The sequence below is a fragment of the Chrysemys picta genome, chromosome 11 (genome assembly GCF_011386835.1).
Source record: "Chrysemys picta bellii isolate R12L10 chromosome 11, ASM1138683v2, whole genome shotgun sequence".
NCBI classification, from domain to species: Eukaryota; Metazoa; Chordata; order Testudines; family Emydidae; genus Chrysemys; species Chrysemys picta.
In genome coordinates, this window is record NC_088801.1 from 58,410,732 (window position 1) to 58,424,432 (window position 13,701).

The following is a 13,701-nucleotide window of genomic DNA, read 5'->3' on the forward strand; positions in this document are numbered from 1 at the left end:
TGCCACTTCATTGGCTACTAATATTCATTCCATCTTAAAGAGAGAGTGCACAAAACTCTTTTGCCCAGAGAGTCCGTCTGAAATGATTTCAGGGTGTACAAGAAACTTGAGAGAGAGAAATAGGTGTACAGAGTGTAAGAAGCCCATTATTCCCAAGGAGGAAATAATGTTTTAAGGTTGTAATTCACACGAGAAGTTCTGGATTGACAACCCAGAGACTCTCGTTCTCTGTTTAGCAAATGAACCAGCAAAGCGCAGACATCAGCTGTGCAAGTCTCCCCTGGTTGGCCTCCCAACACCTCCCTACCCCGAGCAGACAGGAACACCACAATGGAGGAGGTTACTCATCTTGTTAAAAGTTTCAGTCCTTGGCCTCTTTGTGAGGCTGGCAAAAGGGTGAAAAAATGGTTTGTGGTAGTGTATCTTTGTAATGTGACCACATCTCTAGGAACCAGACAGTAACCACCAACTCATTTTTATTGATCAGTAAACAGCCTTCAGATGGTAATGACTTTTGGACAGCAATCCCAGATTTCTCCCTCCCCATATCTGTGATATATTTGCAATGTTTAGACATCTCAGATTACGTTGCTTCAGTATCTTGGGACTGACACTACTGTGGTCCTGATCTTGAAAACAGGCAAACGTGTAACTTTTCAGCAGTGAGTAAACATCTGGAACATTCCAGGCACACTCCTGTAAGTAAAACTTCCGTGCATGTTGTATTTGCAGGACTGGAGGCTCAGCAAGGAGAAAACAGCAGGTCAGGTGGAATGCTGACTAGGTACACAAGTAGTTTGCTTGTGTTCATCTGACAATGCGCATGTTCTGATGATTGACTGGTGGATTAATTACTAAGACAGGTACTCAACTGAAGGACAAAGAGGGCCCAACTCAGGAAGCTTTAGAGGGACAGGTGTGCAGAGATGGCTTTAGGCTAACAAGGAAATAGGTTTCTTTTCCCAGCACCCAAGGGTGAAAGGGTAACACTTAAGGAAGGGAGAATTATCCATCATTAATTCAATTTGCTTCAGTCTGTCCTCCCATCCTATGACAGGTGTTCGGGACACTTAGCATTATGATGGCAATGACCAGGAAGGAGGTAAAAGAACTGCATGATCAGTAATTATAAAAGGCCCATTCAGTCCTCCCTTCCTTCCCTAGAAGCATGAGAGTCACAAGAAGATAGGTCAGTGGTAGTAGTATGGGGGAAGGATTCTTGTTTCCAAACAGGAGACAATAAAAAACTGGAGGGAAGGACTGAGGGATGCTGGTTGATTTTCCATAAATATATGGGAGGTTGCGCCATTTTTTCCCTCTTGGCTTCCTGCTAGAAGTCATTCTAATGCTAAGAGTCCTTAATAGCCATTGTGGGATGAAAGAAAAAGTATGCACAAGAGTTAATTATTGCATGTAATCTGACAAGGAGACATTCACATCTGGATATTCTTTTTTTAAGGCAGATGTGAAATTCTTCATTCTCAACAAAAAGGTTTTTCAAACAACAAAGAAGATGTACAATAAACATTGTTATCTAGATTTAACCACCACTAAATATAAATCTACTGTATTTTAGCAACATTTCATTTTTTTAAAAGCCAAATCTCCTTTTATAAGAGTACCCACCACCACAATACTCATATTTTTATATCTAAAAATAAAAATAAATACATGCATGGAACAAACCACAGTGCAACCAGTGTAATGTAAAAGGCATGTTTGTACATGTTTATTATCAAATTTACATTCCGCTATGAAAAATTAAGTGCCAAAAGCAGATGAACAAAAAAGGTTCCCAGTTTCTCAAACAATGTTGTGCAACTATCCTATGCAGTAGCTAAATGGGTCTCAAACCCAAATCTTTGCTCTTTTCTATGCTGTTTGCTCTGATTAAGTAGATTTTCTTCTGCTTAAGTTAAAACATATTCCATCTCACTGCCCATGTGTGCTTTTAGTGCACAGGTTTGTATACATTTCATATCAAAGAAGTTCAGTTAGTGAAACTACAACCCTGTGGTTCTAAAGGCAGAAAATTCAATGTGTACTTTGCTTACTTGCCAAAAATATGCTCAAAACCTGAATAAGACAGACACTGAGGTTGGCAGACTGACATCGCAGGAAGCTCTCTCTGTTTCTAGGTCTTTCCTAAAAGGGATGGCTAAATTCCTTTGTCTTCTCTGGTGTTTGTTCCATGCTGCAGGTTTGTGGACACAGGACCCGTTTCAACAGCAGTTATTTGTTGCTGTTGCCACTAGCTCCACCTAGCTGTCTAAGCAACCTTGAATTATATCAAGAGACCCTTTGTAGAATCTTAGATAGATCATTCATGTAAATGCTTATCTCTACTGGGAGGCAGGAAACGCTAATCAATTCTTCCAACTCCACAGGAACTAAATATGCTACGAACATCATCATAAAGGCCTATGACAAAATGTTGTCTTCTAGGTTTGGCACAAACCACTGCTACATCCTTCAGGTCTAATTTTCTTTGACCATGGAATTTTGGCACAAGTATACAAAATACACCTGGCGTATCCATTGATATAAATGCAAGATAAAAAAAATCTTCAGCTTCAACTGAACGGATAAATATCCAGCCACGATAGTGCACAAGTTCTGCTTTTATCACTTTCCTGTTTTGGACGGGTAGTTGATGAGACACTGCTCTATGGAAACGTTATTACACATTAGGCTGGGACAACTTGGTATCATTCAAATCAAAACATGTTTTTAAAAGGCTTCATTCCATATTTACATGCATTTAATTATTGTGCTTTTAAATGAACTTAAACACCAATCTGGTCTGAAAAGAAGTCTGACTCAGTTGTTTTGATTCTTCTGCTGTTAATACACAGCTATAGCAAACATGACAAAGCTAGTTAAAATACATATATATAAATTCTAAATTATTTAATACATGTAAAAGTCTACCTGTAGTTTACAAGTATTTATATAATAAATGTACCTAAATTGAACATTAATTTGACACAAATGCTGTTCTCTGTATACATCAGACTGTCTAATTTTCATTGCTTTGTCACCTGATATTTCCCTGCGAACTGCAAAATACATAGATGATATACCAAATGCTCAGTTCACTGGAGAACAAATACTCACCTTGTCAAGTGAGGTAAGACCCTGTGCATGGTTAAGGAAGTACAACCCAAATGCTTTAAAATAAAAATTAGGAACATTTTTTGTCGTTTAAACAGAATTAACCCATATGCATTATTTTAAATTAATAGATTCATCTTTTACAACTATGTGAGCTAACTAAGCAAACTCCCAAAGGCCAACCAATGGAGCTTTGTGAAACCTTGGGAAGTAGTTAGCACTTGGAGTGGTTACTACTTTTCTTTTTTAGAAACAAGCTTTATATCAAAAAGCATCATTAAGACACCTAAAGGAGTGTAATAGTAGGAAATGTCATGTTATAAATGACATAGAAAATATGATAGCTTTATAAATGGATTTTTAATCTGTTCCATTTAAAGTTTTGACAGTGCCTGCAGTGCTGCAGCATCTAGAGCCCAAATGAGGATGGTTGTACCTCTTGCCGGTTATAACCAGTCCTATGACTGCTTCACTCCAGTGGACCCGAAGAGGGTGTCACCTAGAGCCCCAACTCCACAGGTTTTACAACCAAGTTTAGACATCCTAGTTAAGCATGGCTGTTAAAACATGGTTGTGGCCAAATCTGACCCTATCACTATGTGACTGGTCAGAATGAATGGGCCCCAAAGAGTATTAAAACATCTATAAAAATTATTCCAGTGCAGGTAAAGACCATTCAGCCAAAACATATATAGTTTTGAACTCTGGTTTGATTTTCCATATGATTTGATCCCTTACACTGCTCATGCTGGCCTGGTCTCAGTAGATCTACCACAACTATATTTAACAACTAGGGTAAAGTATAATTGTTAATTCACTTGTAAAGAAATGTAGACTAAAAATCCTAACAATGAAAGTTCCTTGTAACTAAAATTAGGTTACAAATAAACTATTCTATTTCACAGAGGTTAAGGACTTGTTCAGAATAGAATCACTTGCAGAGATCTAGCACTGATCAGTTTGGACAGGTTTTTCTTCCCTTGTAGCTACTTTATAAACCATGATATAGATTATTCAAAGGAACAACTTTTTATGCTTAGTTATAGCTAAAATGCTTCTGAATCCACTGGTGATAGGCACCCAAAGACACCAATATATTTTTTTCAAGAGACTTGATTTCTGTCCATTGAGTTTTCCAATGCAGTGAGTCTGCCTCCTAAGATCTTTATTACTTTCACTCAGAACAGTAAGGCTTTGACCTGCTCTCCATCAACAAAGAAGAGGCAGATTATCTTCTGACAATGACAAAACTCATTTCTATTTGATACAGTGGCCGCAAAAAACACTCACTGCTGTCTTATTTGTGCTTCAGTGCCAGAGTCTTGAACGTTAGGTTATGTACTAACCACAGTTCCAGGACAACTTTCATGGACTGTTTCCTCAGTGAAATCTGTGTAACAGAATCCTGCCTAGAATCAGAAAGTATCTTAAATATCAAATCCATTGTTTTTATATTCCGTTAAAAAGCTCCCTCAAATGTAGAGACTATCTAGCAGCCAAGAGCAGAGTCAGTCACAAAACTTCTAACATTCTGTTGTCTTCTGTTAATATGCTCCCCATTTAGATCAAATAAAAACAAACCTAGAATCAAGCATTTATGTTTTACTCCCTTTTAGAACATTAAAATGTGCCTGAGATTTTGTGTGTGTGCGCAAGCAAACCTCCTTTTATTAAAAATATATGCATAGCATGCTTTGGAAAGGTTTCTTAGCTCAAAATAAACAATTTTTCCTAGAATATAAAATCTTCTTCTGCTTAGCTCCTACTGATTGCACTTTCCTCAGTGTGCTTTCAACAGCCTTCAGAAAGTTCAGAGAGAAATGTCATTCTGTTAATACTCCACTAGCACCATTGCACTCATCCAAAATAAAAATCCTACCCCAACTCCTATTTGTAGATGCAATGAGAAGTAGAAAACTTAACATACAAAATATTTTTTAAAAGAAGAGGTTCAGTTTAATTTCTAAATTGGAAATGCAAAAAAACAAAGGAATCCGAGTTGTTCCTGTGCTTGTTTTTCATTACTGAGATAGATTTGGACCAATTATTCTGGTGCAGTAAAGAACAGATTCCTTGTTCCTTTTACTAGTACCTTCAGCTGTACAATCTGACTGCTAACATTTGGCAAAATAATATGATCATGGTGGAAAGGGGGAGACAGAGCTTTCTACAAGACATTTATTGCCCTAGACACATACATCTGAAAGCGGAAGATACTGACAAGCATTTGTTATTGTCTTCTTTTATTCAAGTCAGGAAGTCAGATGTCTAAAGGGTCTCAAGATTTAACTTTGGTTTCTTCTTTCCTGTGATCTCTTCCCAACTCTTTCTTCTTCCTTCCTCAACTCCATGCAAACTCTCTCTCTCACCCCATCTCCCTTTCTTTTTCCACTTTAACATGCACATTCCTTCTGCAACTTTCTATTCCACACCTGTATCAGATGTTCAGCCTTAATGTATTATTTGTTCTGCTAGAAGTCTGTTACTTGGAAACCACTTAGTCTTCCTTTAAGATACCCATTTTTGATGAGGATGTACAAAATGGAGCTCCAAGTGCCCCAATCATGACTGGAAGACTCTGATTTCTTCTTAGTCCACCCATCAGGTTATTACCTGCATGTAAAAACACAGCTGAGTCCTGCCTCTGCAGGCCAGTTTCTGGCCCTTGATTTTTTCCCTGGTCCCCTGTCTCAGGGGGTTTGACTGCTCTGGCAATACCCAACCTCTTCAGCCTGTCCACCAGGTTCATCTTCAATTGGTCTAGGTTAGGAGGGTTATGGGATGGTTTCAGGCCACACCTTTCCTGCAAGAATGTTTCAGCTGGTCGTGATGCCAGAAAGTTTTCAGAGAGATGAGCTCGAGTCTCAAAAGGCGGAGGGGAAGAACGAGGTGAGTGTGAGGGAGAATTTGGGGGAGTGGAGGGAATGGGACGGGTTCGTAGGGGCTGTAGTATAGGCAGCTTTTCTGGCATGGGGCTATCACAAACTTTGGCAGAGATGCCTTGTTCATGCAAGAGTTTAGCCAGACTGGTGGTGGTGCTCAAGGTGGTGGAAGAGTCACTTCTGTTGGTGAGGAATTCTCCAATACTAAGCTTACAGGACATGGCTGGAGAGCTCACAGTTGTATTGCCAGTACTGTTGCCACTACTTCCAAATGATAATGGAGTGTACATGGAGCTGAAAAAAAACAAACACACACACAGGATATTATTACTGCATCTTGCTCTCTGGAAACTTTCCTATAACACGGGGCAAGGTAATAACAATCACTTAAAATAAGGCTTGTGCTCAAATTAAAAAAAGGAGATTAACAATTCCGTATCTGCATAGAACAAGATTCACTGCAACTTTCACAACCTCAGCCTTTATAATATTCAGAAATACAAAACATTGCTTTGCAAATCCCACACGGGGGGACACAAAACCATTAGAAAAAAAGTTAGAAGGTGCCATATTGGCATATTTTGATAGGAAATGTTTTTTTTATAGAAAATGCAGCAAATTTTATAGGATCTTACACAACCAAATTATAGGAATAATTACAGTCCAGCACTTTCATGTGCATTAAAATCATCATGGAAGAAGAACCCTACTACTTTAAAATTTTAACAAGAGTATATTTCAGTATGGGGTGGATTGCAATGGGCATGGTATATGTTAAACTCATTTCTTTGTCAAGCCTTAATTTGGAAGAGTCTACCTTTTAAATGCCCTTGGCGCTGAAGCTAGAGATTAACACCGTAAACTAGAACTTTCCAAAGCCAATTACTATTTAGGAGTACAGACGCTCCCCAGGTTACGCGAGACCCGACTTACGCAAATCCGCACTTAGGGAAAACGTTCTGTAAGCTAGAAATAGGAGTGTTGGTTTTTTTGCGTAATGGGCAGAGATATGTTTCCGACTTATGCAAAATTCGAGTTACGCAAGGCGTTCCAGAATGGAACGCTTGCGTAAGTCGGGGAGTGTCTGTATCTGGATACATTTGACAGAAACGTTATTACAAAAGCATACAAAATGTTTGCACTGCTGCAAAACAAACACATTGGTGGAAGGAGGCGAAAGATCTATGCACTTGCAAACCTGATTCTTCACAGCTGCAAACTGGAGGATCTTGTAGAGCTGCCACTTCAACTGATAGGATTCATTTCACAAAGCTGAGGATTAACACTGTGCAGTACAAGTTTTTTTCTCTCTCCCATGTATCCCGTTTTTAATCCTTATCTTCCATCCCCAATGCACAAACACTGTCATCATCACCTCCCACCTGTCTCTGCAACTATAATAACTCGGTGCTTCAGGAAGCAACATCTAGTTTTAATTGGGAAGGTGAGTGCTGGTTTCTGGTGCACCCGTTTATTGGAGGGAATAGGGAGAAAGCTTCCGACGAGACTTCTGGGTAAGAGGTCAATCTCAGAACACTGAGCTCCCGTAGGGTTTTACACCAGATCAGACCACTGATCCATCTAAACTCCAACCCTACCCCTCAGGAGAAAACCACCAACACACACAAGATCCAACACAAAACCAACTAATAATGCTCCTGGCAAATTAGGTAAGGTCCTATGTGATCCCAAATGTCACAGAGGGTCATCATACATCATCTATCCTGAAGTATAAAGTGTAATCACCTTCACTGTATGAATTTGGATAACTACACAGGCGGTAGGCAGCTGGATAACTACATGAAATTAGTTCGTTCTTTTTAAAAACCCAGTCATAGTATAGATCTCAAATATCTCCTGCAAGAGTGAATCCCATCAGTAGACTATATGCTGCATAAAGTTATATTTCCATTTACTGGTCTAAATTTACTTCCACAATAGGAACCGATGTGTGGTGAAATTAAAGGGGCCAGAGGTATATGTATGCAAGTGAGTGACAGAGAGAGACAGATCCATTTTCGCAATGTCTTTCGTAATTAAAACCACTAGTAAGAATATCAATCCTGAGTGCTCCTCTCTGGCCAGATACATCTATCATTCTTTTCTAGACCTGGTCCATACCTCAGGAGCAACTGCTTCCATGCAATAACTCTCTGAACGTTAACAACCATCTTACCTGGGGGTAACTTGAGTGACATCAGAGGGGTGAAGGATCCTACAGGTAGTGAAAGTGAATGTGGAATATGTGGAGGAGAGACACTTTCCTGGATTTGAGGCTGCAATGCAGACAAAACACAGCCAATGAGGACAGAAAGTGAGAGAAAAGGACTAATTAAGGTAAGGTACCATTATTCCAGGATTTTTCGGGGGGATTTAAATAAAGACTAAAGAAGGGGAATCCCCCAAAGATAAATATGTTCAATTGAAAAAGACAGTTCTATTTTAAGAGACTTTCCATTCCTCACTTTAATTTTTTTCAGTGTAAGATGAAGTGAAATTGAGACTGCTCAATATTAGAGTTTCTGCTTCTTTAGAGTGTGTATCTTGGACACTAGCAAGAGTGTTATATCTAGTGTTTTCAGTGAAGGACTGATCCTGGAATTCATTCCACACACAGATGCAGACTCCTCCCATGACACATCAAGTCTCTCTGTGTCTTGGTTTTCCCATGAGTAAAATAGGGAAGAGAAATACTTCTATACCTCACAGGTGTGGCGAGGACTAGTTGCTGTTTGTCAAGTGCTCTGAAGATGGAGAGCACAATAAGTGATTATCTGATTTTTGCTGAAGTGTGCTTTAGTTAACATTGTATGACTACTGTCTTCTGGTACTTGGATTAAAAGACTCCCAACAGGTTACCTCCCCAAACAAGTATAAAATGGAGCTCTGCAAAGAAGTTTGTCTTAAAATTTCCCAGAGACAAATCCAGACTTCTTAATTCAGAAATCTCATATTTCTCAGTCTGCCAGCCGGCTATTGTATAGAAATCACTGACCAAGACATCCCTGCTGTAGGCAAGTGTATCTCCTCATACCAACATTGAGGAGAAATCACAGTGTTGAAATCAGCAATTTTATTCCTTTACCACAACCTTATTTCTCAATGAATCATTATTTTGAAACTTTATTAAATTCAGTGTTCAAAATACAGTACTTTCCCCAACTAATTTTAGTGCAGATTTAATTTCTTCCTGTCTGAATTTCTCTTTCATGCCTTCTAGCAGGAAAATGCGAGTTGCCATGGTATAATTTTAATTTTTTTATCAGTAATTTTGTTATTTTAAGTAAGAAAATGTCAATTGTTTTTGATACAAGATTTGTTAAGAACATAGGGCTTTTCCTTTGACAAGTGTACTTGGTTAAGAATTCAGTTTTCGGTCACATCCAAAACCAGGTTTTCCAGCAGCCGTATGCTCCATAACAGCACAGGCTTAGAGAGAGAATGCCAGTGTTATATCCTGCAAAACCTTGATGTTCCTGGAGATCCCCCATCCAAGAACTGACATGACCTACCTCTACTTAGCTTTAAAAGCCGACAGGGGTAACGCACAACCTTATACAGCAATGAAAAAATAAGCATAAGGAAGCATCAAGAGTGGAGTATACACCACAGTCAGAGATATCTGAGAAGTGAAACCATAAACGTCCAGGATTCTTACCAGCGAGTGGCACTGTTGCTGAAGTAACAGGTGGCAGGAAGATCCCTGCCTCTGGCTTTGGCACTGCATGTTTCCCTTCCTCCAGAAAGGATTGTTGCACTTGAAATGTTATACCTCCTTCCCCGTCTTCCTCATCTTCCTCCAAGTCAGAGATGTGATAGACGGCATCCTGAGGTAATGGTGTAAAGCCTTTTGTGACGACACCTGGCCGTGGGTCGAGGATGGTGCCTAGGTTGGGTTGAGCAAGCTGCTGCCAGTGGAACAGAGTCTGAGATCCTGATGAAGCAAAAAAAAAAAGTGCAAGGGGATGTTTCTGTTCCATTCTACTGAATCATAAAGAGTGACCAGAATACCAAAACAATCTGACCATTGGGGCTGTCAACATGGTACATGAGAAGAATGTAGACCAAGAGATTCAGAGAATTAAACAGGAATGCCTAGTACTGAAACAAGTTTGCTCCTGCATTTGGGTCTCTTACCCTGAAATACATTGTGTTACTACCAAGCTAACAGATAATTGGCTTAAAAAAAAAAGTCTCTTTCTCCAAGGGCTTCTGAGTACCAACCCATTCTCAGAGCAACACTGATTTAACTACCAAATACACTGATTCCACCATAAGCAAAGCACAACATTTCCTTCTGCTAGAGAGAGAAGGCAGATTATTCTCTTACCTTCGAGAGGTTTAACAATTTGTAATTTCTCTGGCAGGAGCGCGCGGAGGCAGAGAGAGCCAGCAGAGAAGTCAGTGAATTCTGACTTTGAACCCATGGACAGACAACTCTCTGTTGGTGTGCAACAGCCCCCAGCCTCTTCTTTCTGGTCAGCCAGCAAATGCATTTTACGCTCCCATTCCTCCTCAAAGAACTGCTTTTCACTCAGGTAGTTTTGCTGACGGAGGCAAAGTGTGTGCAGAGCGGTAGCTAAATCATTGTCTCCAGGGGTTCCAGGCTGGCCCAGCTTTTGGTTATCCCTTGGGGGAACATGAAATCAGAATAGGGAGTTAAGACTAAATGTTTAAAGACTAAACATTACTAAAGTAAACAGGAGCCCAGGTTGGATTTAGTTTTGGGATGAGGAAAAAAAGATGAAGTTGTTTTAAAGACTTCTATTTAATTGGTGTAGTCAGTATCACAATATATCTTGCAAAGTCTCAGACTAAAAATCTGCAGGCAAATTTGTGTGGAGGCAGCATCTCACAGCTTCATTATTTAGGAACAAAGACAACCCGTGCATAAGATAACCTGTTTGCTTGCTTTTTCTCTGCAGTCACTGAATTTACTACAGAAGGATATTTATAATTCTTTGTATTGTTTGCTTGCTAACATTATCCTCTTCCGCCTTATATGCGCCATTTAATCTCTCCCCCTTCAACCCCGATGCACAAAGCCACAGACATATATGACTTGCCAGCACAATAGGTGCGGATAGCACTAGCAGGTTTAGTATTAAATCAGGTCATCAGTGGAGGAAGCCTGGGTTCACAATATCCCATGAGGTGACATTCGGAAGTTGGAACATTTAGCAGTTAAGAGAATAAGGGAAATAGTCTCAATCACACTGCAAAGGTGAAAAAGCTGGTGAGAGAGAGCTATCTCCTCGAGTTTTGATGTGAGCAACAGGATTATAGTTCAGCACCGAGAATGACAATTCCTATGCATGCATACAGACTGCCTACCATCAATACAAGTAACCTAAAACCACACTAATATGCTGAGTCTCCTACTTTGAGATTTCATTGGAGCTGCTCCTCTGGTTCAGATGTGCCTTGCTCTCCACTTGTTGTAGGCCAGACTGAAAGGGCTTTGCGGTCATGATAACATTTGAACGATTAGATCCAGGGATTGATAGTAGGGCAGGAAATGAAGAAGAGCGACCACGTGTAACATTAGCAACCTTGACAGTATCAAACACCCGTTTCTGCTGAACCCTGAGAAAGAGAGAGAGAATAAATATACACAATCCCCTTTTCATCCTTATAGCAAGGAACTGACCAATGACCAATAACGTTCTCAAAAGTGTTTTGGGTAGGATACAGAAAAAAACAGTTTCAGGCAATCACAAGACTTCTACCGGGCTATACAAGTCTAGTAAACAGTAAAGAATCAGAGCCCAGAAAGAGTGCAAATTGTCTGAGTGATGAAGTTGCTGAGGGGCACGCTCTCTCCTGCTGGAATAACCACCCTGTATGGGCTTGAAAGAACAAGAGGAGGTGGCATTAATACCACGCTGGAACTTTCAAGGTCAATAAAATGTTTTAGGGTCAGACCCTGCGGTCCTTACTCCTGAGTAAAGGCTCCAGGAAAAGGCCTTCAAGATACTGGGAACTGATACCATTTCTCTTCAGTTCTAGTTTCCCTTATAGAAAATTGCTAGCGAATTTAATAGGGATGAAACCAATGTGGTAATATAGAAATTAGTTTAAAAACCTACAGAATTCGGGAATATCATCCTTTCAGTAGATTTGTTAACCATCCCAGAGAACTCAATAGGAGGAGTATACATACTGTACTAAATACTGTACTAAATTCCATAAGATTGTTGAAAATAGACTCAACACTAGAAAGGTGATTTTCTATTCAATTATACTGAACCTTTGTATAAAGCACAGAATACCTAGATTCACCCACTTCCAGCAATTACCTGAACCTCATTGACATGGCATTGGCACGTCTAGCAAAATGTTAAAAGAGGATGTGTGTGGGAGGGTGAAAGCTGAACTTACTTTTGTTTATCGAGAGCAGATTCTTCATCTAGAATCAGCTCCATCCGCACTGTCCCCTCAATCTCTGCTGCAAGGGAATCCTGTAGGGAACAAACCAATCAAATAAAACAAAACTGACATTCAAATGCTTTCCTCCATAAGTTTGCCAATAGACACCCAGTAAAAAACACATGTTCTGCTCCATTATTAATTAGTGTCAGTACACAGTGCCCTAAAAGACACAGATAAAGGTCAGGTGCACACTAGAAAATGTTTCCTGGCATAGCTCTACCAGCAAACTCTCCTAGTGTAGATGCTGTTTATACTAGCATAAAAGTGGTTTTGAACGTATAGCTTACATTGGTTCCCCAAGTGAAATAAGTTGCAATGGAAAAAACAGTTTTCGCAGTATAACTGCATCTATACTAGTGCTTTTGCCAATCTAAAAATATCACCAGAGAAAAATAAAATCACCTCCCTGATATTACTATATTGACAAAAGTTTCTAATGTAAACCTGGCCAAAGACACAGTTCCCCAAAAAGATTAATCTAAAAGAAACCAAAATTTACAATCAAAAATTTTCCACTGGTCATTTACAACAATGTCAAGGCTATGCATTTCTATTGGTGTTCAGCACTGCTTTCATAACAAGGAGAGGGCAGAGTAGTATATCATGAAGATAAAATCACAGCAACATAGTGCATTATAAAAGGGTGATTACTTTCAGGAACTTTTTTTTTTTTTTTTTTTTTTTTTCTTTTTAAGAGAAGCTGTCAAGCTACTAAGGCTTCACCAGCACTGGGGAAATTTACCAGTTGAACCGAGGGCACTTATTTCTTGAATTTCCCTCAAGAAAACTTCTGAAATCTGCCATGCCCCATTTGTAGCAGAACAGCCATTTAAAAGTTCAATCCATAGCATGTTTCTTTGGGGCTTCCACTGATGTAACGTGATAACAGTCTAATCTCTAAACTATTTAGGTGTGGAGAGACTGGGTTCATAAGATACTGGTTCAAAAAATTAAAAATCTTGAAAGGCATTTGAATTTTATAGGGATCAGCATGACATAAAACTGGGATCAACTTCTGAGCAGAAAGAAGGTGCTGTAAGTGTTTGTGATAGAAGGTAAGGAAAGGGAAGTGTGGAATACACATGCAGAGTACATTTTTAAAATCTCTTTATAGTGAATAATTGGCCCAAATGTGGAGCTGTTAGAAGATCACGTCTGATCTTAGAAATCAGAAATAGAAAAGATGAGCTCATCTAATCCCTCTGACACCTGCAGGATTGTTTTCTTTGGCATTCTACTCATAAGAACAAGCAACTATAGTTTTGCCCTTGTA

General features: G+C 39.4%; 2 protein-coding genes across 6 annotated transcripts in view; both read right to left on the reverse strand.

Moving 5' to 3' along the window:
* LOC135974151 (serine/arginine repetitive matrix protein 2-like) overlaps positions 1-13,701 on the reverse strand; it is a 994,828-nt gene that overhangs the window by 764,553 nt on the left and 216,574 nt on the right. The window lies entirely within an intron of this gene.
* TRAK2 (trafficking kinesin protein 2) overlaps positions 1,703-13,701 on the reverse strand; it is a 65,187-nt gene continuing 53,188 nt past the window's right edge. For 4 of the 5 annotated variants that reach the window (XM_005306248.5, XM_005306247.5, XM_024104049.3 and 1 more), the window contains 6 exons: positions 12,378-12,457; positions 11,379-11,582; positions 10,327-10,625; positions 9,655-9,930; positions 8,173-8,272; positions 1,703-6,290 (listed from right to left, as the gene is read on the reverse strand). In XM_005306248.5, coding sequence (XP_005306305.1) covers positions 5,612-6,290; positions 8,173-8,272; positions 9,655-9,930; positions 10,327-10,625; positions 11,379-11,582; positions 12,378-12,457 — 1,638 coding nt within the window. In that variant the 3' untranslated portion in view covers positions 1,703-5,611. The remainder of the gene's footprint in view (positions 6,291-8,172; positions 8,273-9,654; positions 9,931-10,326; positions 10,626-11,378; positions 11,583-12,377; positions 12,458-13,701) is intronic. The other variant, XM_065560908.1, reaches the window with a different exon arrangement.